This window comes from Natator depressus, chromosome 12 (assembly GCF_965152275.1).
Source record: "Natator depressus isolate rNatDep1 chromosome 12, rNatDep2.hap1, whole genome shotgun sequence".
NCBI lineage: Eukaryota > Metazoa > Chordata > Testudines > Cheloniidae > Natator > Natator depressus.
In genome coordinates this window covers 3772762-3799111 of record NC_134245.1, presented here as the reverse complement: position 1 = coordinate 3799111, position 26350 = coordinate 3772762, and the positions used below count along the sequence as shown (strand labels likewise).

Sequence of the window (26350 nt, the reverse complement as noted above, 5' to 3'; positions counted from 1 at the left end):
AGGTGGCAAAATTTGCAGATGATACAAAACTACTCAAGATAGTTAAGTCCCAGGCAGACTGCGAAGAGCTACAAAAGGATCTCACAAAACTGGGTGACTGGGCAACAAAATGGCAGATGAAATTAAATGTTGATAAATGCAAAGTGATGCACATTGGAAAACATAATCCCAACTATACGTACAAAATGATGGGGTCTACATTAGCTGTTCCCACTCAAGAAAGAGATCTTGGAATCATTGTGGGTAGTTCTCCGAAAACATCCACTCAATGTGCAGCGGCAGCCAGAAAAGTGAACAGAATGTTGGGAATCATTAAGAAAGGGATAGATAATAAGGCAGAAAATATCATATTGCCTTTATATAAACCCATGGTATGCCCACACTGTGCAGTGTGAATACTGTGTGCAGATGTGGTCGCTCCACCTCAAAAAAGATATATTGGAATTGGAAAAGGTGCAGAGAAGGGCAACAAAAATGATGAGGGGTATGGAACGGCTGCCGTATGAGGAGCGATTAATAAGACTGGGACTATTCAGCTTGGAAAAGAGACGACTAAGGGGGGATATGATAGAGGTCTATAAAATCATGACTGGTGTGGAGAAAGTAAATAAGGAAGTGTTATTTACTCCTTATCATAACACAAGAACTAGGGGTCACCCAATGAAATTAATAGGCAGTGGGTTGAAAACAAACAAAAGGAGGTATTTTTTTCACACAACGCACAGTCAGTCTGTGGAACTCTTTGCCAGAGGATGTTACGAAGGCCAAGATTATAACAAGGTTAAAAAAAACCTAGATAAGTTCATGGAGGATGGATCCATCAATGGCTACTAGCCAGGATGGGCAGGGATGGTGTCCCTAGCCTCTGTTTGCCAGAAGCTGGGAATGGGCGACAGGGCATGGATCCCTTGATGATTTCCTGTTCTATTCATTCCCGCTGGGGCACCTGGCATTGCCCACCGTCAGCAGACAGGAGTCTGGCTGTTCTGATGTTCCATTATAAGCCCCGTCTACTGTCCGCTGCCGTGCTGCAAAGCCCTGCCTACTGCCATTATAAGCCCCACCCACCAAGTTTCTATGGCATTCATATGGCCTGCGGCCCGGGGTGGGGTGGACGACGTGGGTGGGGGTGGGGGCTGTGGTGTGGGCTCACTGGGGCTGCTGGGGGAGATGAGGGAGGTGAGCACGTGGCCTAGGTGCCTGCCCGGCGGGAAGGGTGGCAGGCCCCGCCCAGGCTGCCCGTGCGCACGCCGAGAGGCCTTACCCCGGGGAGTAGGCGCAGACGAAAGCCTCTCTCCTCTCCCGGCCCTCGATGCAGGCATGCTTCCCACAGCCCAGCCTGCTGGAGGTGGCCCAGACCAGCTGCAAGAGAGACACGGTGCAGGCCTCAGCTTGCCTGCCCAGCCTGTGCCCGCCATGACGAGGGTCACCCCTCCCCAGGGCTGCGGGCACAGTGCCAGCTGCGTGGGGGTTGGCAGTTGGCTTCGTTAAGTTGCCAGCTGTTGCAGGGTGGCTGTAGGGCTGGTGATCGCTGCCCACCGGGTCACATTGCGAAGGGCTGGGAAAGGCCTATGGGGAGATTTCCCCCCCACACCCCCCCTGCCACTATTAAACTGGCAGGCCAAAGAGTCTCAGCCCAGCGCTCTGCAGGGAGCCCAGACCGCCAGTGTGAACAATCGTCTCGGGACGGGATGGGGGATAATTGGTGCCTGTGTAAGACGAAGCCCTTAATATGGGGCCCTCTGGTCACACTAGTGGAATCCCGTGGCCTGGCTGGATCCACCCCAGCCACGGCTTGTTCCACAGAGCTCCCCTCCCTTAGGGTTGCCAGGGATTGTCTTGGAGTCTCTGGGAATTAAAGAGTAATCTTTAATTAAAGACGATGTCATGTGATGAAATCTCCAGGAATTCGTCCAACCAAAGTTGGCAACCCTACCTCCCTTCCCTCCCCTGGCCTGGGAAAGCCCTGCCCACACCCTGGCTGAGGAGGGGTAGGGCATCCCCAGGTATGGCCCAGCCTCCCCCAGGCCCTGCAGCTCTGGGCCCAGCCATCCCACACGAGCAGTCCCATCCCCAGCTGCTTGCCGGAGGGTCGATTCCCTCCCCCTGCCTGCCTCAGGGACGATGTGGGCATACGCGGGGTCCAGGCCTCCTACAGGGCCTCGCCCACATGGGCAGGGCTGGAGGCCTCTTTGTCAGGCCCAGCATTACCAGCGCCACCTGTCTCTGAGCAGCCAGGCCCTTCAGGCCCTGCTGGCTTTCCCTGTGACAGAGGACAGCAGGCGGTGATGGTTACTAGACAATGACAAACAGAGATAGGTGCATTTTCATGGCCCTGGCAGCCATGGGGCCGGATCCTGGGCAGCGATGAATCCCTGCGGCCAGCAGTGGCTCGCCACACACAGCTCTGCCAGCGTGCCTCCATCCTGACCTGCAGGCCGCCTGCTCCTCCAGCCCTGGGCTACCTGGAGCGGCCCAGTGGCACCCAGTCATGTGGTGGAGGTTCTGATACACACAGGGAACTGTTCTCACTGTACCAAACTCTGCGGTCCTGTGGGGCGTTTGCTGGTGCCCGGCGCCCGGGGGGGCAGACAGAGCTGGGCCCCTTGCTGGCTTACCTGGGTGTAGTGGCTGCAGGTGGCGTTCTCCATGCACTGTGCTGCATGATAGTTGTAGCTCTGTCCCTCGCTGAACCACAGCTCCACCACGGCGGCAAAGCTGGCCACCCCGGCAGGGAGCAGCTGGGCATTCCAGCCCACGTGCCGGGCGTGGTGCGGAGGGTGGGGCGGGGCCCCCGCCAGGCAGCTGGCTGCTCGCTCCTGGGCCAGCTGGGCCAGCTTCTCGCTCCAGTCCTGTCAGCGCGGAAAGTGAGGGTTAGCATGCAGAGCCTCCGGGGGCGCCAGGGCCTGGCCAGCACGGTCTCCGCGGGGGCCTCGGGCGCTGGGTCCATTTTAATAACCGGTGAAAGGAGATGGCCCAGATCTCTGCCCCGCTCCCACCACCACTTGGACCTCGGATCTGCTGCACTGAGGCTGGGTATCAGTCCTGTTCCACCACGAGCTGCTCCTCACAGCTGGCAGGAGAGCCCGGGCTCTTGCTGATCAGATCCGGGGGAGGCAAAACCAGATGAGTGCGGCCACGTTTACAGAAGTGGGCACTGGTATGTGGGGCCCAGCTTGAAACACCTGCATCTCCCGCTGGCTGCACAGGGGAGTGCCCCCGGCTGGCTGTGAATGGGAGCGCCCCCCCCAGCTGGCTGCAAAGGGGGAGCACCGCTGGCTGGCTGCGAAAGGAAGCTGCAGGTTCATATCCCCTCTGCAGACCACACCCTCAGTGGCTCAGGCCATGCTCCTTTCCAAACCGCTTGCCTCAGTCCATGCCACGAGGGGCGCCACGTGCCCCATCTCCCTCTGCTGCAGCAGGCGGCACAGAGCAGCGTGGCTCTTCAACACCAAGGTCGGGCCCTTGCCCACCTGAGACTGCCCGCGGTAGCCACTGAGCAGCAGGTTCTCCCGCTGGCTTCGGGCTCGCCAGCACCGCTGTGCCCCTGCAACTGCTGATGGCTCTGAGCAGGAGCTCAGGGCCAGAGCTCAGCAGGTGCCAGGCAGCTGAGATCCACCTGGGGCCTGCTGAGGATCTGACCCTCTGTGCCCACGCAATGGGCAGGGGACACAGCAGGGCCAGGACGTGCACGTGGCGGCTTTCCAGGGGCTGTTGTGGGCAGTGGGGCAGGGACGACGTCTAGCCCTGGCATCAGTGAGTTCAATGTCCAACCCCCCAAAGTGGGCTGGATCTGGCGGCCCCTGCCTGCGTGGGAGGAGGAGGATGGCACGCAGGGGTGGGAGGAAGACCAGGCAGTTGTTTGTTCCCAGGCAGAAAAACATCTTGTTCCAGACGGTTAAAATTGCAATTTCCATGGCTCTCAGGGCAGCCGAAGAGAGGAGGAAATGACAGAGCCTCTCACAGGCCAGGAGCCAAGCGCCGTACATGGGAGCTGCGGTGAGTCACCCTCCCACACCACTGCCAGCAGAGATGCCAGGCTCCCAGCCCCGGGACGGGGAATGGCACATGGGGAGCCCGTGGGACCCTTCCACCTGACCCTGGGGGGTAGGGGGTGGGTTAAAAGGCTCTGCTGGGAAACGCTCCCGCTCCTCAGCCACAGAGCTGGGCGTGGGCGGGGGGCTTGATAGAACACCCTCGAGGTGAAGGGTGGCAAGCAGGAGAGTTCTCCAGGGACGGATGGCAGGGCAGTGCTAGCGCACTGGAGTTAACTGCGCCTGCTCAGTTCAGTCCTGGCCCTTTGAACCCCCTGCGGGCACAGTGCTAGTCAGTGGAGTTGCCATGCAGAGCTACAGGAGTTTTAAAGGGCTAGCCGTGGACTAAATCCTGGGGAACCGCCATATTCTTCGCCCCTCTCCTCAGCGCTGGGAAGGCATGGCTCCCTGACACTCTTGCTTTTCCCTTTTCCATTTACCGAAAGCTCATCCTTGCCCCCTGCCCTGGCCCGTGTGCTCCTAATGTGGAAGGAGAGCCCAATGCTGCTGCCCCCAACAACTTCCTAGCGACTCTGCCGATGTCTGGGGGTTAGCTGAAAGCTCCAGCCCCTGGAGTCAGGGACTATATTAAGACTCTTGCTTTGCGTTGAAAAAACTATGTTTCCAGCCCAGCTGGCTGTGGGGAAAAGCTGGAAAACAGGAGGCGGGTGACCGCAAGCGTCTCCAACACCAGACAGCAAAGAAACAGAACCTACCAGTTATTGCTTTTTAAAAAATCACTTGCCTTTTAAGCCAATTTCATGATTTTTTGAGGTTAGACTCCTGAGTCTGGAAAGCTAGGGGCTGGCAATGCTAAGAATCACCCAGATGTGCGTTAGCTTCCTGGTTTGTGCATCCTAGATGACAGCGGATTTGGGCTCAGCATCCCCCCGGGCACAGCCAGAAGGGGAAGCAGCCCAGATGCTTGTTTTGGTAGGTCCTACAAAAATGGCGGCAATTTTCATTTCTTAGCAACAGCTCGGTTAAATGACCATTAGCAAACAGCCAAGCTATCTGCTGGTTTGCTCCTGCCAGCGTTGAGAGTAATGGCAAAACTCCCAGCTATTGCCATGCAAATAGGATCAGGCTGAACAAAGCCACCTATTAAACCTGCCTGGCTCCTGCTAGCTTGTCACTGAGCCATGAGACGCCACCGTGCATCCTTAAAGGGACCTCACCACTCCTGCCTGGGACCCCTTGCCGTCCTGTTCTACATGAAAGATGGACCCACCCATGCCCCATGTGCACAGACTGAGCGGAGTGGCCTGTGCGACATTTGAAACAGGCCATGGTTGCCTCCGGGTGCCCTGCGAATTTATGCAGAGCCATTCAGGAGGACAAGGCCTGCTCTGGAAGCCCAGAGCAGCAGCCAGTGGGTCTGGCGGGGAAGCGAGCTGTGGGGAAAATCTCCTGGCGCGCCAGGCGGAGAGGGGACCACCCGGGCTGGAGTGATGGCCCGTTTCCTCCCTAGACCCATGTGGAGAACTGGGGGAGTTTATTATCCTTCAAGAAACCAGCTGTAAAGCACCCCCACCCACTCACCGCTCAAACTTCCCCTCCCCGCTGCCTAAATTAAACCAGCTCCATTAATTATTGCTAACGAGGTGCCAGGCTGGGAGGACAATGAGATTAATGGCCTTTTGTTCCAGAGCGCTGCCCTGGCCTGCCCAGTTGTGCCCGTCCCAGTGCCTGCAGCCCCCACGCACTCCCTGCCCATTGCCCACTCACCCCTGGCTGCCCCAAGCAGCACCCTGGCTGAGGAGCAAGGAGAGGTCAGGAATAGGGGGCTGGAGCCAGATTTCAGCCTCCCCAGAGATCGGGTGTTCAGAGATGGGGCTTGCTTGGACCCATCGTAGACCTAGGGACGGATTTACAAGCACTCAGCACTTAGCATGCTGGGCTCGTGAAAATCTGACCCTTAGTGACCCGTGGCACCATTCAGACCCAGCCCCGCCGGGTCTCTGAGCCCCCTCCAGATAAAACCACAGGCACTGGGCTTGGGCTCCTCTGCTCTCGAAAGTCGCTCAGTGCCTCCGGGCAAAGGGCAGTGCTGGGACGCCGGTGAGGGGCCAAACCACCCTGCAGGCGCAGGGGGATGGAATATTTGCTTTTCCGTAAGGACAAATCAGCTGCCAGGCTGTGCCGGTGGCTGGGGATGGCTGCCACTGTCTTGCCCCATTTTTGGGGGGTGGGACAATTCTGAGAATCAAGCTAAAGAGGAGGTTGGGAGTCCCCTGCTTGGGTCTGTCTCCCCCGCTAGACCCTGCAGTGCTGGCCAGCCAGTGCTACTCCCTCGCACTGGCAGGCTCAGTCCAGGCACAGCCCTGCCCACGCATCACCGCCCCCTCCACCTGCCACCCCCTGCAGCATGCCTGGGGGGAAGAGAATGGGGGGCCAGTCTTGCCGCTAGGGGGCCCAGGAACTTCCGCCTGGTAAGAGCTCTCCTCCCTCATGGAGGGGTCTGCATTTAAAGATCGCCCCATGCCAGACAGAGACGGGCCAGAGCTAACCCCAGCACCAGGCGGTGCAGCCGGTGGAGTCTGGAATCCAGATCTGCCCATCCTGCAATGCTGGAGCAACCAGGATCTGGAGTCATCCTGTGTGACTGAGTCCCACTGCTCCCCGAGCCCAGTAGGATACAGACCAGAGCAGTGACGCACCTGCCCCTACCCTTGGTTCAGACCCTCTGCCACGCACTGCAGCCCACCTGGCTTGGGCTCGTGACCAGGATAGAGCTGCCTTGCATGCTGCAGCCACAGTAACTGGATCCAGAGTCCTTCCCCGCCTCAGCCAGGGCCTTGTGGGCTCGCCCTTTCTCTGCTGGTTCCCTCCCGCTGGCGGGGGGGGCGGGGCGGGGTGCTATTGCCCAGGCCAGGAAGGCTTGTGGTGCAGCGGGTAAGAGCCTTGGTGTGGGCCTATGGCTCGACCTACGGGGAACCTTAGGCCGTGCATGCAGAACGGCCTTTTACCACCATTCAGAGCCAGCCAAGCTCCGTCAGTCCCCGGCACTTCTGGCCCCCGGTGCAGACAGGACCAAGTCCTGGGACCAGGCTGAAGCACCCCTGGGCTTTGGAAACGGGACCAGCTCTAGTTTGATATGTTGCCATGGGACTATTATTAAACGTTACGGGCTGTGGCTGGGCTTGTCAGGGGCTTGGCATCCCCACTGGAGGCCAGGTTATCACACTCGCTGTGAGCCCGGGCTGCAGGCTGGGAAATCCAACCCTTCGTTAGGTGCTGTCACAGGAGAGCTGGGGAGAGGCCCCATGCACCTGTGACTTGTCACTTGCCTCCCAGCTGGGCTAAAGAGAGAGGACCCGGGCCTGAGACCAGGAGAGCCAGAGCCTGAGCGGAGACGGAGACAGCTGCAGAGAGCTGCTTGGGAGGCCCTGGTGGAGAGAGCTGGGTTCAGCACAGAACCGCTGGGGAGAAGTGCCCCAAGCTGGGGCCCTGCTGAGTGGACGGCCTGGGCAGTTGCCCCTGAGCAAAAGGGAGGATCCAGGTTGGTCAGGGGAAGCCAAGGCTGGATGCAAGGGGACGGGCGTGTCCTGGCCAGGCATAGGACTCCCAGGCAGGGGGGCTCGAGAGTAAAATTTGGGGAGTTCTCTTGTGGGATACCAGCCCTGGGGGCTGTGATGGAGTCAGGAGACTGGTCACTGTCCGCAGGGAGGCCTGGAGAGGGGGGCCTGGATGGGGCTCAAGGAACTGGGAACGCAGCGCGGCTGTGCACACTGGGGAGCGGGAGGCACTGACCCTGAGAGGGAAATGGGAAGAACAGTTGTACCTTTATATGGTTCCTGTGGGTTTATCGAGAATGCTTTTACTGGCTGGATTTGGGGGGATTCCTGCACTGGTGCATGTGAATAGACTATACCCCAAGGTGGGCTTTGTATCTGGCACTGAGAGACCGCTCCTTTCATGGGCAAACAGAAGGAGAAACTGAGGCAGGTGCAGGAGGGTACCCTGTGGGAGCTGAGCACTTGGAAGTCTGGCCCTGGGGTCTTCTGGAAATCTACCTTATAGCCCCAAAGCATGCTGGGGTACATGCTGTGAGGTACAGCTGGGTGTCCGCAAGGGCATGGGCATGGCTCAGGCTGGCTGCCCAAGTGGCAGACACGCCGCTGCTGGGAGCTCAACATGGCATGACATGGCCCTCCCAGCTCCAGTGTCCACGTTCTCCCTGTGAGAGCAGGCAGGTGGGCCTGGGGCGCTGGTAGAGAGGGCTGGCTGCCTGAACCTGCCCCAGGGGAGATGGCCGGGGGCAGGGCTACTGTTTGGATTTGCTTCCTGCTGTTGCTGAATTAGGTTGCCAAAGGTGGTGCCCTGCCTGGGTGACAGCCAAATGACCCCTTCCGTCTGAGGGCCCTATGCTGGGGTGATTCTCCCCCTCCCCTTGTGGGACATCTGCATCCCCTATGCCTCAGCTGAGCAACAAATGGGGCCGCAGTGGGGGGCAGAACACCTCCCAATAGGTGTCAAATACGGGTCTCCCCAGGGCCCATCAGCCAGGCCTGCAAGCATCCTAGGTGTTTGGCCAGGCAGATACTACCTCACCCTCGCCAGCCAGTGCCCCAGGCACCCAGTTCCCTGCCCCAGGGCTTGCAAGTGACATACTCAGCCGGTGCTAGTAGCAGCTGATGTACCATGGGTCGTTTCCCTCCTGCTGGCAGGACCTTACCTCCCACTGAGTCAGCCCAGGGGTGCACCTGGGCCCACCTCCTGCCCCAGCGGACCAGCCTGAGAGGCCCCTAGTCCCATGTGCCACCAGAGGGGGGATGGGCCTGGTGCTGCAGAGGAAGGAGAAGGCAAGAGCGAGATGCACCAGGACAGTTCCCGTCTGCAGCGTCCCATGGAGGTGGATGTTAGACACTCCATTGCACCGGGCCCAAGGTTCTGATCCCAGACGTACTGGTAGACAGGCACCGTCATGGGGGCTAGACACAGGCAGCTGCTGCATGTTGTAGCAATCCAGCCCTGGGCCAGCGCCCCAGCTTCCCTGCGGGAGGCCAGCCCTGGGCCAGCGCCCCAGCTTCCCTGCGGGAGGCCAGCCCTGGGCCAGCGCCCCAGCTTCCCTGCGGGAAGCCAGCCCTGGGCCAGCGCCCCAACTTCCCTGCGGGAGGCCAGCCCCGCCTCGGGCAGACCTCTGGACCAGACTGTCCCCAGCCACACTCAAAGCCACGGAGGTGGGGAATGGCTCTCTGCTTCCTAGCAGGGCATTGTCCCTGCTGGCTGAAGGGAGGGTGCTGCCCATAGAAGAGCCACCCCCAAAGTGGATGGCGCCCCCACGGCTCCCTGGGAGACCATGGCTAGCTGCAACCCTGCCCTGGTGCCCTGCTTCATTGGAGCTGCCCGAGCAGTGACAGCATCAGTGATCTCTGGTGCTGTCCGGGAAGGTGGGAGGGGAAGACAGAAAATGCTGCATACAGTTTGGTGCCCTCACGTAGTGCTCCTGCCTGGACTAGGGCAATGAGCATCCCCCTCGGCCCAGCTCCAGCCTCTCCGCTGTGCAGTGAGCCCCATGCAGGAGCAGGGAGAGCAGCCTCAGCCCCCGGCCATGGGGGGCAGAGGAGAGCCACAGGAGAGGGCCCAACACCTGACATCTTGCCCCTGAGAAATGCCGGCTACATCCGCATGGTTCTAGTCTGGCCAGTGCCTGCTCCCCGGAACCCAGAGTGAGAGCCCGCAACTAAGTGACTGAGACAGGTTTGCTGTTTTGTCCCACGGGGCCAGCCCAGCCACGGGAGGGAGCCTAGTCCATGGTCCATGGGGCTGGCTGTGACATGCAATTTATTCAGTCTGGGAATGAACCCAGCTTGAGTCTGTCGGGCTGCCAGGTGGAGAAAACGACCTTGCTAGCTGCTATCTGAGCTCGTTTGCTCTGGAGTCACTGTTAGACTCTGTGTGTATCTGTCTCTCTGTGTGTCTGTCTGACTCTGTGTCTGTGAGGATGTGTGCCTGTGTGTGTCCTGGTACCACTTTGAGCAGGGTCACCCCTCCAGGCTGCACATGAATGCACCCGTGGTATCTAGCTGATCAACAGGCTGGTCTGAAATGTGCAGCTTTATTTCCAACCGTGCTGCCAGGAGCTGTGTGGGCGGGTGGCACTAGCTGGAGGTGACCGTGGGCAGGGAATCAGTTCAGAGAGCTGGTGCTGGCAAGGGGCTGCAGAGGGCAAGGCTGTGTGGGGCCCCCTAGGGAAGGTCACGCCTCCCGGCCAAGGGGCTAGACCTCTGGAGGGGGGGTCTGTGATAGCTGAAGGGAGCGGGGGGGAGGAGGGGACGGGACATCATGCAGCACAGAGACCCTCCCTCTTTCCGCTGTTGGCCCTGACTCTCTGCTGCCCTGCCTGCCCCGGAGCTGTGGGTTCAATGGGAGGTGAGCCGGCTGGGCAAGCCCTGGACCTTGTGCAGTTCAGCCACATCTCCGTGGAGTCCCGTGCAGGCTGGCACACGGTGGCCGAGGGGGGGATGTTTATGATTCCTGTCTGTGCCCCACACCAGGGTTCAGCCATGCCCTGCCCGACCCCACCCAGGCCCCAGACTGGCAGGTCCCTGGGACCCACAGGAGTCCCAGGTCCACTCTGCAGTTCTGTCTCATGCTCCTGGGCATAGCAGTGCCCGACAGGGACTGGGGAGAGCGCAGGCGGGCATGGACAGCCCCGCCCTGGGACTCTGGGTGTGAGCACTAGCCAGAAGGGTTCAGCTGTTGCCCAGTGCCAGGAGCTGATCTGGCTCCTGCATTCTCCAGAGGATCCCCCAAAGTGCAGTTGCACCCTCCCCTGAGGAGATCAATGGGGTCCCCTGTTCTACCTCAGTGCGTCTCCATCACCAGCAGCCTGACCCAGGACCCTGCTGGGCCCCTGCTGAGCCTGACCCATGGGGCCGGGGGCAAGCAGGCAGAGTGGGACTCACCATCCTCTGCATGTTGGCAGCGGGCGGCTGGACTTTGCTCCGCAGTTTGTTGTGCAGCGAAAGCAGCAGGAAACGTTCCTTCACGCCTGGAGCTGGGCAGGGGGAGCAAAGCAGGGAGTCAGGGAACACGAGTTCGAGATAACCCCCCGGTCCCCAGCAGAGCATGTCTGGGCTGGGATCCTGCAGTCAACTCTGGGAGTTGCAGCCTCCTGGCCCAGGACACCTCCATCAGCAGCAGCTCAGGAATCCAAGCCAAGCCCGGCCCCAGCCCCTGGCTGGAGGGTAATCCTGCAAACAGCCAAGGAAGGGATACGGGTCTCCATGGTGACACGGGGAGAGCAGAAAGCCTGGCTTTTAGTGGAATACAAAGCAGGCAAGGCCTGCAAGCCACTAACACCAGCTCCAGAGCCAGCCCGGGCGTCTCGCTGCTTGGGTACAAATAGGGCGATCCACACCAGGCTCTGGCCCCCTGGCTTTAACTGACAAAGGGCAGTGCTGAGAGCCCACAATGAAAGGGGCGGGGGCGGGAGAGAATAGCTAGAGAAAAGGGAGAACTAGTGGCGTCCTTGGGTGCTCTCGCAGCAAGTTTGCTGGGGCATTTCTGGGATCACCCACAAGGTCCATGGGGGGCTGACGGGAAGGGCAGGGGGAGCTCTGTATCCCTGCTGTATCTCAGGCACAAAGAAAAGTCCCGGCAGGATGGCTCCACCTGGTTAGCAGCACCCTTTAGAAAATCATTCCCTTTTTCTTGGCACCTGCTGGGTAAAAAATCTGGCCCCGGTTGTGGCCCCCTTGACTGGGCCTGGCCATGTGGCTAACTGCCCTGCAATGTGGCAGTCAGACCCTGGGAGCAAAGAGATTGCAAAATGAAAATAATATTTTATGCTAATGATTGAAACCCATGATCTGTTTGGGGAGAGACAGGCTGGGGACTCTCCTCCAGCCCAGATAAACCCTGGCCGTGCCCTGACTCCCCCCACGAGGGAATGGATTTCCCCTGCCTCTCTGCTGGCCTGAGGTTTGGACTCTCGTCAACGACAGATGTTACAGTGTGCTGCTTCCCTCATTCAGCAGCTCCAAGACCTTCCCTCCCACCAACAAACCATCCATTAACCTCACTGTGCAACAGACCCTTCCCTGGTGTAAATAGAGGCCACCAGAGCGGCGCCGATTTACATCACCTGGCCCAGCAGAGTGGGGGTCTGATGCTGGAGAGTGCTGAGTGCCCTCAGCTCCCATCGGCTTCCGTAGAGGCGGAGGGTGCACCAGGAGGCGTAATGAGCACTGGGTCAGCACTGGCTGCAAGGATATATATCGATGGCTCCCCAGGTCCGAGATCAGATATGTGCCCCCCACAACCAACTTAGCTGGTGCTGGAAAATCTTGACCAGCCCCTTAGTCAGTTATTTCAGTGGAATTTGTCAGTTACCTTGCTGCAGCAGCACCAGGGGGGGCCGCTTCTCAGGGTGTTGGTGTACCCAGAACTCCCCCAAAGCAGAGTCCAGCAAGCTGCAAGCCAGTGCCAAGAGCTGGCACGCCAGCATCCGTTTATCCTTCATGCAGATGGCTCTGTGCTCTCTTCTGCCAGGTTAAGGGGCGGATCCCCATGAAGCAGGAGTGTTGTGCCACGCAGTTATCCTGGGCTCCTGCAGCCCGGGCTCCGGGATGTGTCTCTCTCTGGCTGCTTCCAAGTTTTGCTCCTATTCAAAACTTCAGACAAGCACTGCTGGGCGGTTAAACAAAAGGGGGACTGGTGAGTAATGGCTCTGTCCAGACTCTTCCGCCAACTGCTCGCTGGCATGAAAGGAGAGACAGCTCCTGTGCAATCCTCCCTCACAGGCCCCCCCCGGCCTGAGCCCTGGCGCTGTGCAGGCCCTGCTGATCACTGGAGCATTATTCTTCGCGTTGATCCGCGCGGGGGCAGGCTGATTGGGCCGGGGAACATTCCAAAGGGGCGGATTAATGAATGGGAATCTCCTCTCCCTTTATGCTGCGCTGTTCTCAGCTCATGCAGCTTTGTTTACCACCAACCCGCCCCCCCAGGGTGTATGTGCCTCCCCCTTCCCTTACCCCTCCCATGCTCTAGTCAGTGACTAGTTGGGTGACTCCAGGGGATGGGGCTTATCATGATCCTGCTTGGGGCTGAGGGCCCTCAACTCCCACTCATGTAGGACCTGGTTTGTTTCCTGGAAGCCTCACCCGTGCCCTTGTTTTGCCCCATAAATTAACCTGCTGGAGCTGTAATATACACTGTTGGGAAAGTGGCCCATGGCAGGAAGCCATGGCGATGCAGAGAGGTTACTTGGGAAAAGGCCGGTTGCAGGCCAAGGGGACGTGCTCTGCTGGGACGAGACACAGGTGGGGAGGGGAGAATCTGTTAAAATAACATGCCCTTTGTGCAGATCCCCCAGGGACACGTCCCAGGGTGGCAGGGGGCTGCCAACCAGCAATTGGTTAGTACTCCACACGCAGTGGGGAATTCAGCCCATCCTTGGGAGTCACATCCTGTGTGGCTCAGCACGGACGGGGTGCTGTAACACACAGTGCCCACTGGAGTTACACTTACAAGTAAAATAAATAAGACAAAGCGTGGGAGAGGAAACTGAGGCATGGAGAGGGGAAGGGGCATGCCCAAGATCGCCTAGCAGGTTGGCTGAGCTGGCATAGCATGCAGATCTCCTGAGTCCTAGCCCAGGTCACTGGCCCACAGCACTGGTTCTTTGGAAGCAATAACTATCACCTCATCCTTTGCCTCCAGCGGGCTCGGCAGCCCACCCAAGCGTTGGAGAACGAAGCTGCCCAGCCGCCGTGGGAGGGGGAATCTGATGGGGAAATGGAGGCACAAGGAGAGAAGGGGCCCAATGGGGCTACAATACCCCTGAGATTTCCACTGGCCGGGGGAGGAGACGCTGAGGGCCTGACTTCCCAGCGGTGCTTGTCAGCAGAGAGAGCTACTCAGCACCTCCAAAATCAGGTCCACGCTGCCATCAGTGAACTGGCACCCCCAGAGTCAGAAGCCACCACTGAAGACGCTGGCCTCCGTGATCCCCCCAGCATCCCGTGGGCAGGCCATGCGGAGCCAGGTCTCCTGACTCCCAGCCTGAGGCCTCGATCACAAGGTTCTGTGATTATCAGAGGGCAGAGGGCTAGGAGAGACGCCGCGCCCCTGGGGCACCCCCTCACCCACTGCCACTGAGCCTTCAACACCCCGGCACCTGGGAACGTCAAAGCAGCTGCATCTGAACCCTGGGCTCCCTTGGGCCAGCTTGTCGGCTCCTTGCAATTGTCCCTCGGTCACACAGCCGCCATGCTCCCCTCCGTCCTTACCGCCTCCCCATGAGCGAGGCGGGGCGGGAGCTGCAGGGGGTGGAGCAGGGGGCAGAGGAGCCGGCCTGAGAGGGAAGACGAGAGGTTCTGTCCTTGGCCGCAGGCACTGATCCCGTCCCTTCCTGTCCCCCAGCTCCCACCTCCATGCAGCCTCCCCCAAACCAGCTTCCTCCCTTCCCACCGCAAGCCCTGCATGTCCCACCGCCTTAGACCCAGCACAGAACCTCTCGTCTTCCCTCTCAGGCCGGCTCCTCTGCCCCCTGCTCCACCCCCCGCAGCTCCCACCCCACCTCGCTCACAGGGGCAAGGAGCCGACAAGCTGGCCCTAGGGAGCCCAGGGTTCAGATGCAGCTCCTTTGACGTTCCCGGGTGTCAGGGTGTTGAAGGCCCAGTGGTAGTCTGCGCGATAAGGTCTTCTGCGTTGGCGTGGGAGCTGCACCCCCACCCCCACCCCCGCGTGCTCATCCACTGCCCATCAGCGCCTGCTGGGTCGGAGCCAGCTCCTACTGACAGGGCATCCCACAGCAAGACTGGCCCCCAGCAGCATGACAGAGCAAGGCTGATGGCCCGCCGGAGGCCAGGGACAGAGGCAGCAAATGGCCCTGTGTCTCTGCCAAGCACGGGCAATCCCATGGCAGGCTTGGGAACGCAGGGTTGGCAGAGACGCGTGGGCATCCTGTCACAGAATGGGGCTTGGGGCCTGCCCATTTCTGCTCCTCCTTATGGAGCTGCCCTCATGCTGCAGGGGGTTCCCCGCGGCACGGGATGAGGGGGCCACCAGCACACAGGAGGGCTGCCAATGGCTTGGCTCAGGGTGGTGGGCAGGAGCCCGGGGTCTAGCCTCAGCTGCCCCACAGGTGCCCACGTGACAGCCTGTTCTAAAATACACTCTGCACATCTCTCAGACTCAGAGCCATCGTGGCCGGTCACCTCGGGGCTTTACTAACCTTGGGGTGGCTTCCGTGTTCCCGGCCAGCAAGAATGGCTACAAACGCCTAGTGACAGGGTCATGAAGTGAGCAGCCCTGCTGGGAGCCCCACATGGCAGCACTCCATGTCTAGCCGAAGAGAACCAGGCTGTCTGTCTGGGTCCCTGTAACATTCAGTGCAGCTGAGCCCTGCCTCTTCTCTACCATAGGGACAGCAATGGAGTTTCCCTATCAGACTCAGACCTTGCCTGCTGCTTTGTTGCCCCCGGGCAGACAGCTGCATGGCACCCTGCCTAGTGCCCGTCGACAAGGGAAGAATGTAGCTACCCCGGGTATTCCATTACACCCTGGCACCTGTGCCCACTGCGAGGACCATTGTGCCTTTGAGTTGAAGATCTCAATGACAGGGAAACTGAGGCAGAGAGCGCTCAGTGACTTGCCCAAGGCCATGCAGTCAGTCAGTGGCACTGCTGGGAAAAGAACCCAGGAGTCCTGACTCCTACCCCTGGGTTCTACGACCTGTAGATGACACTCCTTCCAGATATGCCCTGCCTCACCTTGAATCACCAATTCCTTTCTCTTAATTCTCCCAGGGAAAACCAATTCCACTGCAGCAGCGGCTCCCAGCCACAGTGCTGTGTGAAGAGAAGGAAGACATGAAGCAGGTGCTGCCACACGTCCATGTCCATACGGTGACCTGTTTTACCCAGGGCCCCAGGCACTGCAGGTCCCCGAAGCTGTAGCATTTGCCAAAGAATCCATCCCTTGCTGCAGAATTTGCCCCGGAAGCTAATGTCTCCTCTACAAGAAATGCTAGGCAGCTCCTCAGCTGGGGTGATTGGCATGGCTCCATTGGTGCCGATGCTAGGCTGCCGTAGCCCAGCAGCGTGTCGGGCCTACCTTTCTAGCTCTTGTGGCTGATGCCAACACTGTTAGCTGTTTCCCTGTTGATCATTTTAGCAAACGATCCAGCCAATGTGCTTATCTCACAGTCCCAAAGGCCAGAGGCCAGAACTAGCTGTTTCCCTAAGCCTCCAGCTTACCCCTGTCGGCTTCCGGAAGGCCGTGGTGTGTTTTAATGCACAATTCTGCAGCCCCTGGCAAATTCAAATTCACGGGGCAGCGTGAAACCAGTCGACTCGGGTGGCAGATTAAACAACAGGAGGGGGACCCTGCTGACTGTAGCATTAACTTTCAGATGGAACCGAATTGACATTTCCCTCACTGGCTGGTGCAGAAGGAGCATCACCCTTGCTGCACAGCGTGCAGGGGGCCTTGCTCTTAGGTACCACGGCTAAGCCATGGAGACTGAAAACGTGAACACCAACACCGGCTTGTGTCCAGTTTGTGTTAGGCACTCTGGCACCTGCAGGGGGCACTATTCTCTCTCCTATACCACATGCAGCTGCCCAGACGCAACCTGAGCGGCCTGTGGACGTGTTAGTTATTTCCCATTGACTAGATAGTGAGCAGTACCCAGAGGGCATTGGGCGAGACACCCTGGCTGAATCCCCCCCATCCCATGTGCCTGTCCAGTGCTCGTTGGCACTGAGATGAAGCTGGAATGTTTTCAGTCTGGGATGCAGGGGGTCAGTGTAATGATTGCCTGGACTCTGATCATGCAGGGATCCCCCAGCCTGGCTTGAGAGGTGTCAGATCCCAGAAGCCCCCCAATTCATGCCCACAAGAGGAAGATACTTCCCTATTCATGTCCCTGTATTTGGGGCCTAGAGTAGTGCTTTATATGAACTGCACTTGGATACACTACGTAAGAACATAAGAATGGCCGTACGGGGTCAGACCAAAGGTCCATCCAGCCCAGTATCCTGTCTGCCGACAGTGGCCAGAGCCAGATGCTCCAGAGGGAGTGAACATAACAGGTAATGATCAAATGATCTCTCTCCTGCCACCCATCTCCACCCTCTGACAAACAGAGGCTAGGGACACCATTCCTTACCCATCCTGGCTAATAGCCATTAATGGACTTAGCCTCCATGAATTTATCCAGTTCTCTTTTAAACCCTGTTATAGTCCTAGCCTTCACAACCTCCTCAGGCAAGGAGTTCCACAGGTTGACTGTGCGCTGTGTGAAGAAGAACTTCCTTTTATTTGTTTTAAACCTGCTACCTTCTCTGAATCATTAAAAAAGGGATAAAGAATAAGACAGAGAATATCTTATTGTCCTTATATAAATCCATGGTATGCCCACATCTTGAATATTGCGTACAGATGTGGTCTCCTCATCTCAAAAAAGATATACTGTCATTAGAAAAGATTCAGAGAAGGGCAGCAAAAATGATTAGGGGTTTGGAACGGGTCCCATATGAGGAGAGATTAAAGAGGCTAGGACTTTTCAGCTTGGAAAAGAGGAGACTAAGGGGGGGATATGATAGAGGTCTACAAACTCATGAGCGGTGTGGAGAAAGTGAATAAGGAAAAGTTATTTATTTGTTCCCGTAATATAAGAACTAGGGGCCACCAAATGAAATTAATGGGCAGCAGGTTTAAAACAAACATAGCGCACAGTCAATCTGTGGAACTCCTTGCCTGAGGAGGTTGTGAAGGCTAGGACTATAACAGGGTTTAAGAGAGAACTGGATAAATTCATGGAGGCTAAGTCCATTAATGGCTATTAGACAGGATGGGTAAGGAATGGTGTCCCTAGCCTGTTTGTCAGAGGGTGGAGATGGATGGCAGGAGAGAGATCACTTAGAATCATAGAATCATAGAATATCAGGGTTGGAAGGGACCTCAGGAGGTCATCTAGTCCAACCCCCTGCTCGAAGCAGGACCAATCCCCAATCAAATCATCCCAGCCAGGGCTTTGTCAAGCCTGACCTTAAAAACTTCCAAGGAAGGAGATTCTACCACCTCCCTAGGTAACGCATTCCAGTGTTTCACCACCCTCCTAGTGAAAAAGTTTTTCCTAATAGCCAACCTAAACCTCCCCCACTACAACTTGAGACCATTACTCCTTGTCCTGTCCTCTTCTACCACTGAGAATAGTCTAGAACCATCCTCTCTGGAACCACCTCTCAGGTAGTTGAAAGCAGCTATCAAATCCCCCCTCATTCTTCTCTTCTGCAGACTAAACAATCCCAGTTCCCTCAGCCTCTCCTCATAAGTCATGTGTTCCAGACCCCTAATCATTTTTGTTGCCCTTCGCTGGACTCTCTCCAATTTATCCACGTCCTTCTTGTAGTGTGGGGCCCAAAACTGGACACAGTACTCCAGATGAGGCCTCACTAATGTCGAATAGAGGGGAACGATCACGTCCCTCGATCTGCTCGCTATGCCCCTACTTATACATCCCAAAATGCCATTGGCCTTCTTGGCAACAAGGGCACACTGCTGACTCATATCCAGCTTCTCGTCCACTGTCACCCCTAGGTCCTTTTCCGCAGAACTGCTGCCTAGCCATTCGGTCCCTAGTCTGTAGCTGTGCATTGGGTTAATCCGTCCTAAGTGCAGGACCCTGCACTTATCCTTATTGAACCTCATCAGATTTCTTTTGGCCCAATCCTCCAATTTGTCTAGGTCCCTCTGTATCCTATCCCTGCCCTCCAGCGTATCTACCACTCCTCCCAGTTTAGTATCATCCGCAAATTTGCTGAGAGTGCAATCCACACCATCCTCCAGATCATTTATGAAGATATTGAACAAAACCGGCCCCAGGACCGACCCCTGGGGCACTCCACTTGACACCGGCTGCCAACTAGACATGGAGCCATTGATCACTACCAGTTGAGCCCGACAATCTAGCCAACTTTCTACCCACCTTATAGTGCATTCATCCAGCCCATACTTCTTTAACTTGCTGACAAGAATACTGTGGGAGACCGTGTCAAAAGCTTTGCTAAAGTCAAGAAACAATACATCCACTGCTTTCCCTTCATCCACAGAATCAGTAATCTCATCATAGAAGGCTATTAGATTAGTCAGGCATGACCTACCCTTAGTGAATCCATGCTGACTGTTCCTGATCACTTTTCTCTCGTGTAAGTGCTTCAGGATTGATTCCTTGAGGACATGCTCCATGATTTTTCCGGGGACTGAGGTGAGGCTGACTGGCCTGTAGTTCCCAGGATCCTCCTTTTTCCCTTTTTTAAAGATTGGCACTACATTAGCCTTTTTCCAGTCATCTGGGACTTCCCCCGTTCGCCACGAGTTTTCAAAGATAATGGCCAATGGCTCTGCAATCACATTCGCCAATTCCTTTAGCACTCTTGGATGCAACTCGTCCGGCCCCATGGACTTGTGTACGTCCAGCTTTTCTAAATAGTCCCTAACCACCTCTTTCTCCACAGAGGGCTGGCCATCTACTCCCCATGTTGCGATGCCCAGCGCAGCAGTCTGGGAGCTGTCCTTGTTAGTGAAGACAGAGGCAAAAAAAGCATTGAGCACATTAGCTTTTTCCACATCCTCTGTCACTAGGTTGCCTCCCTCATTCAGTAAGGGGCCCACACTTTCCTTGGCTTTCTTCTTGTTGCCAACATACCTGAAGAAACCCTTCTTGTTACTCTTGACATCTCTTGCTAGCTGCAGCTCCAGGTGCGATTTGGCTCTCCTGATTTCATTCCTACATGCTCGAGCAATATTTTTATACTCTTCCCTGGTCATATGTCCAACCTTCCACTTCTTGTAAGCTTCTTTTTTATGTTTAAGATCCGCTAGGATTTCACCATTAAGCCAAGCTGGTCGCCTGCCATATTTACTATTCTTTCGACTCATCGGGATGGTTTGTCCCTGTAACCTCAACAGGGATTCCTTGAAATACAGCCAGCTCTCCTGGACTCCTTTCCCCTTCATGTTAGTTCCCCAGGGGATCCTACCCATCCGCTCCCTGAGGGAGTCGAAGTCTGCTTTCCTGAAGTCCAGGGTCCGTATCCTGCTGCTTACCTTTCTTCCCTGCGTCAGGATCCTGAACTCAACCATCTCATGGTCACTGCCTCCCAGATTCCCGTCCACTTTTGCTTCTCCCACTAATTCTTCCCTGTTTGTGAGCAGCAGGTCAAGAAAAGCTCCCCCCCTAGTTGGCTCGTCTAGCACTTGCACCAGGAAATTGTCCCCTATGCTTTCCAAAAACTTCCTGGATTGTCTATGCACCGCTGTATTGCTCTCCCAGCAAATATCAGGAAAATTAAAGTCACCCATGAGAACCAGGGCGTGCGATCTAGTAGCTTCTGCGAGTTGCCGGAAGAAAGCCTCATCCACCTCATCCCCCTGGTCCGGTGGTCTATAGCAGACTCCCACCACTACATCACTCTTGTTACTCACACTTCTAAACTTAATCCAGAGACACTCAGGTTTTTCTGCAGTTTCATACCGGAGCTCTGAGCAGTCATACTGCTCCCCTACATACAGTGCCACTCCCCCACCTTTTCTGCCCTGCCTGTCCTTCCTGAACAGTTTATAACCATCCATGACAGTACTCCAGTCATGTGAGTTATCCCACCAAGTCTCTGTTATTCCAATCACGTCATAATTCCTTGACATCACCAGGACCTCCAGTTCTCCCTGCTTGTTTCCAAGACTTTGTGCATTCGTATATAAGCACTTGAGATAACCTGCTGATCGCCCCTCATTCTCAGTATGAGGCAGGAGCCCGCCCCTCACAGACGTTCCTGCCTGTGCTTCCTCCCGGTATCCCGCTTTCCCACTTACCTCAGGGCTTTGGTCTCCTTCCCCCGGTGAACCTAGTTTAAAGCCCTCCTCACTAGGTTAGCCAGCCTGCTCGCAAAGATGCTCTTCCCTCTCTTCGTAAGATGGAGCCCGTCTCTGCCCAGCACTCCTCCTTCATGGAACACCATCCCATGGTCAAAGAATCCAAAGCCTTCTCTCCGACACCACCTGCGTAGCCATTCGTTGACTTCCACGATTCGACGGTCCCTGCCCCGTCCTTTTCCTTCCATGGGGAGGATGGACGAGAACACCACTTGCGCCTCAAACTCCTTTATCCTTCTTCCCAGAGCCACATAGTCCGCAGTGATCCGTTCAAGGTCATTCTTGGCAGTATCATTGGTGCCCACGTGGAGAAGCAGGAAGGGGTAGCGATCCGAGGGCTTGATGAGTCTCGGCAGTCTCTCCGTCACATCACTAATCTTAGCCCCTGGCAAGCAGCAGACTTCTCGGTTTTCCCGGTCATTTCCCGGTTTTTGATCATTACCTGTTAGGTTTGCTCCCTCTGGGGCACCTGGCGTTGGCTGCTGTTGGCAGACAGGATACTGGGCTGGATGGACCTTTGGTCTGACCCAGTCTGGCTGTTCTTATGTTCTTATTCCTAACATCCTGTTCATTTTTTTGACTGCTGCTGCACACTGCGTGGACGTCTTCAGAGAACTATCCACGATGACTCCAAGATCTCTTTCCTGATTTCCCACTAGCCCTGTCAATCAGTCCCACCTCTGCTAATTAACAGAATCTTAGCTAGGAGCGGGGCAGGACTAACTGGGCTCAGGTAATGGCCTGATAAACCCCTGGGCAGAGACCCTAGTTTGGAGGGGAAGCCCAGGGAGTTCCTGTGGAAGGCCCTGCAGGAGGCCTGGAAGAAGCTGCCCTGTCCCAGAGGCTGGAAGCTGCAAAGGCAGCCCAGAGCGGCTGATATGGGGAAGGTCACTAGGGAGTCAGCCTGCAAGTCAGACCCTGAGAAACCGGGGGAAGCCAGGAGAGCAGCAGAGGGCATTTGCCTGCTGGCCTCTTGGAGCTAGAGGTAGACAAGGCAGGCAGAGGCCTGTGAAAGGACTCCAGCTAGAAAGGGCTGGGAGTGGGTTCTCTGGGGATTGTGCCTGGAAGATTGTTTTGCCAATAAACCCCAAGTGAGGGGAGTTACAGGATGGAAAACTGCTGTGAACTGGGTGAGAGGAAACTGAGGCAGAGCCATACTCGGCCAGCGGGGGCGCTATGGGGCAGCCAAGCCCTATGACACCATCATGGTCACTTGACAAACCCACCCCATCCTAGGGATATGCTGCTGAATGCTTGCTAAGCAGGCTCCAAGCTGGACACTACATGGAAGGGAGACACTCCGGAAAACCCACTGTGCCCTGGTCAATCAGCTGCAGAGGGGATGCTGGCATGCCAGAGAGCCAGCTGCCCGCAGGGGTGCTGCCCAGCTATGGCTGTTGAATAGGCAGGAGTGTGTCTGCTGGAGGAGGGGTGTCAGTCGTGCCAAACGGCTGTTTGGGGGCCTCTATGCCCACTTCTTGAAAAGGCCTAATTAGTGGCTAACCTGGGGCTTCCATGCAGCCCATATGGTTTCCCACATGGCCAGTCCCTCCTTCACTCTGCTACTGAGCCAGTCAGGGAATTCATGAAAGCTGTGACACTCTAGCTGGGGTTGGTCCCTAGCTCGATAATGAGTTATGCCTCTCCCCTGGGAGTGAGGGGTGCTCCCGGGGGTCCATTCCTGCTTAACACTCCCCACCCCCGTCCCTTTTTCTGTCTTGCTGGACAGAGTTTAGATGGGGGCTGGGTGCCTTCACCACCTCTGAGTCACTAACTTGACCCCCTTCATCATTTATTCAGTACCCAATCTCCTTTGACTGCGTCTCCCCGCCTCCACTTGGTATATTTGTAAAAGCCCTTTTTTGCATTCACTTGCTCTGCGTTTCTGCAGCCTGTATCGTTTCCCTGCAGTTCTCTAGCGGGTTCCCTGGGGGCTCACAGCCTAGTGGGAGGTACTGTTGTTTAAGTCAGTTCTTCAATATTTATACAGCACTGTGTGTGCATGACACTATACAGACAAATAACAGCTGGTGTCCTTGCCTTGAAGGCCTTGCGAGCTCCGAGTGTGATCCCAGTAGGCAGCTATACGGTGGGAGCTGGGGTGAGCTATTGGGCTAGGAAGATGTGGGAATTGCCCCTGAAATCAGGGCGTGGGAAGGGGCAGCGCGGGGAATGGCCCCAAAGAATGCCCCAGCCCAGGCCCTGCTTTCTAGCTGCAAGCACTGGCGTGAACAGCACCTTGCCCAGGGACCCTAGAGCACTGAGTTCCTCGGGCAAAGCCGGCATATGCTGATTGCGTGACCATTAGCTGGGGGGGGGGGGGGAGTGCTGGTGCCAAGGGAAAAGTTTCCTACCACTCGCTGCCCTCCCTCCGCCGGAGCCCGGGGAAAAACCAACAAACACATGGTTGGGGAGGATAAATTGCAGCCCGTGGAGGACAGGAGCAAGAGTAAGGGGTTGCAAGCCAGGAACCTGCATCTTACAAACAACCTCTGCTTTTCCGCCCGCGGGCTGGCCTTCCCCTGTGCCAGGGAGAGGCCCCCACTGCTGCAGCAGGAGCTCTCCCTTCTCAGAGAGCCCAGGGGCTGCAGGAGGCTCTGAGCCAGACCTTCCCGGAGACTCCGCCACAGCTTGCTCGGTCTGTCTGCCTGCCACTGGCTAAAGCAGGGTCTGCAGGGGCCCCAGGCACAAGGGATGGGAGCAGAGCGCAGCATCTCCCTGCAGGGCTCTGAGAGAGAGAAGACAGGCCTCCTTGTGCAGGGGCCTCCTGGGTCTGCAGGGGCACTGGCCCGGTGGGGGGCAGCTCCTAGCCTGGCTGGAGTTCGGGGAGCAATGCAGCGGGCATGGCCGCTGACAGGGGAGGGAGGCTGGGATCTTCCCCGTGCCGGCTCCTTCTAAGGAACAGAGCTGTTCCCACGCACTGGGGTGCTAGCACCTCTGCCGTATGCCAGCCTGGTCCGGTCCTCGAGAACTGCCCTGAAGACTCCCACAGGCCCTGGCGGCTGGGACAGCAGCAGGGGTGGGTGGAGGGCATGGAGCGAAAGGGCCACAGCTCCTCAAAGGCTGCTCTTGGCCACCCTCCTGGTTCACCAGGACGATGCCCTCATGGGGGGATGCCATCGCAGGGGGAGATGCTGGGGGGGATGCCATGGCAAGGGTGGGATGCCAGGGGGATGCCATCACCAGGGGGTGGTTTCTGGGGGGATGCCATCACAGGGCAGATGGCAGGGGGATACTATCACAGCGGGAATGCCAGAGGGATGCCATCGTGGTGGGGAGGTTGCCAGGGAGGGATGCCATCACAGGGGAGGGTTGCCGGGGGATGCCATCGTGGGGCAGGGTTTCCAGGGGATGCTGTCATGAGGGGGATGCCTTGTGGATGCCATCACAGGCTGGGTTGCTGGGGGCATACCATCGCAGGGGGCGGCTGCTGGGCCAATGCCATCACAGGGGGCAGTTGCCGAGAAGATGCCATCATGGGGCGGGGGGTTGCAGGGGGATGCCATTGCAAGGGGAATTGCCGGGGGATGCCATTGCAGGCGGGGTTGCCGGGGGGGATGATGTTGCAGGGGGCATAGCTGGGGGATGCCATGAGAGGGAGGGTTTGCTGGGGGATGCCATCGGGCAGGGGGTAATGTTGGGTGGATGCTATCACAGGGGACAGTTGCTGGGTGGATGCCACTGCAGGGGTGGTAGCCGGGGGGGAATGCCATTGCAGGGGGCAGTTGCCAGGGCAATGCCAGCACAGGGGGAATGCTGGGGGGGATGCCATCACAGGGGGGTGGCCATCACCAGGGGGAGGTTGCCAGGGGGATGCCATCACAGGGGGTGTTGCCAGGGGGATGCCATCACACGGGATGGAGGATTGTCTTGGGGGTTGCTGTGGGGATGCCATTGCAAGAGGTGTTGCCAGGGGGATGCCATCCCTGGGGGCGTTGCTGGGGGGATACCACCGCAAGGGATTGCCGGGGGTATGTCATCACTGGGGGGGGGGGGTTGTCAGGGACATTGTCAGGGCGATGCCATCGCTGGGGTGGTTGCCGGGGGGATGTCATTAGGGACTGGCTGGTTGGTCAATTCTGAGCAGTATTTGGCGGGGGTTCTTGTGATTTTTCTGCCTCCAGCAGGTTATTTCTGAAGGCCCATCTGGTGGGGAAGCCTCATGAAGGGTGTGGTGCTTGCAGTGGGATGGGGATGATGGGTTGGGCATTGGGCAGCAGGTGACAATGCAAACCACAGGGAAACCTGGGGGAAAGACCAGGGCCCACCTCCCTCTCCTTGCACCCCTTCCTCAGCTTGGGGGTTGGTGCCAGGGCAGATGGGGCCAGTGGAACTGACCCTGGTCCATGAGCTGCTATCCCCATTACTGTGTGTGTTCTCTCATTCCCATCTGTGTAGTTGGTTGAGCCATTGCCAGGAAGGAGCCAGCCCTCAGCTGTCCCTGGGTGTCACAGGATCTTCACCCCCAGCCCAGCTCCCGCGTGATGTGGCTCCTTGTGGTGCAGGCCCTGGTGGCCCTGTGTGTCCTGCACCTGCCACTCAGCAGCACCCAGGTAAGGAGAATGACCAGAGAATTGCTAACAAAGCCCTGCTTTTAAAGAAAGGGGAAAAAGTGATCCGGGAAACTCCAGGCCCGTTAGTTTAACCTCAATTGTATGCAAGGTCTTGGAACAAATTTTGAAAGTGCAAGTAGTTAAGGACGTAGATGTGAAAGGTAATTGGAATAAAATATAACACAGGTCTACAATGGTGCCAGACCAACCTGCTCTGCTTTGAGAAGAGAACAGATGTTTTTAGATGAAGGAACTGCACTAGATCTAGTCTGTCTGAATTTCAGTACAGCACTGGATACAGCTCCACTTTGGAAATTATTAGTTAAACTGGGATTAATCTGAGAATTGAAAGATGGGAAGGGAACTGGTTAAAGGGCAGACTACAACGGGTCACACTGAAGGGGGAACTGTAAGGCTGGAGGGAGGTTACCAGTGGAGTTCCTCAGGGATCCGTCTTGGGACCAGTCTTATTTACCATTTTTATTAACGATCTTGGCACAAAAAGTGGGAGTGTGCTAATAAAAGTTGCGGCTGACACAAAGCTGGGAGGTATTGCCAGTACGGGGGAGGACCAGAGTGTCATACAAGAAGATCTGGAGAACTTTGAAAACTGGAGTAATAGAAATGGGATGAAATTTAAGAGTGCAAAATGCAAGGTCATGCACTCAGAGACTCACAACAAACAAGCAGTTTTGCTTTAAGCTAGGGACTGGTCAGTTGGAAGTGACAAAGGAGGAGAAAGACCTGGCTGTATTGGTTGATCACAGGACGAGCATGAGCCGCCAACATGATGCAGCCATGAAAAAGGCTAATGCAACCCTAGGACACACCCTGTCCCCTGCACTACAGTCCGCATACACCTCCCCCCACCTG

At 57.0% G+C, this 26350-nt stretch overlaps 2 protein-coding genes across 3 annotated transcripts in view; one reads left to right on the top strand and one right to left on the bottom strand.

Annotated features, from left to right (window-relative positions):
- Positions 1–12909, bottom strand: part of CLEC18C (C-type lectin domain family 18 member C) — a 48299-nt gene extending 35390 nt beyond the window's left edge. The window contains exons 1-4 of one of the 2 annotated variants that reach the window (XM_074968355.1): positions 12375–12909; positions 10946–11037; positions 2619–2852; positions 1265–1362 (exon numbers count right to left, since the gene is read on the bottom strand). In XM_074968355.1, coding sequence (XP_074824456.1) covers positions 1265–1362; positions 2619–2852; positions 10946–11037; positions 12375–12504 — 554 coding nt within the window. In that variant the 5' untranslated portion in view covers positions 12505–12909. The remainder of the gene's footprint in view (positions 1–1264; positions 1363–2618; positions 2853–10945; positions 11038–12374) is intronic. The other variant, XM_074968356.1, reaches the window with a different exon arrangement.
- Positions 12550–26350, top strand: part of LOC141996407 (fibulin-7-like) — a 30769-nt gene continuing 16968 nt past the window's right edge. Inside the window, exons 1-2 of the mRNA XM_074968358.1 lie at positions 12550–12698; positions 25323–25477. Coding sequence (XP_074824459.1) covers positions 25409–25477 — 69 coding nt within the window. The 5' untranslated portion in view covers positions 12550–12698; positions 25323–25408. The remainder of the gene's footprint in view (positions 12699–25322; positions 25478–26350) is intronic.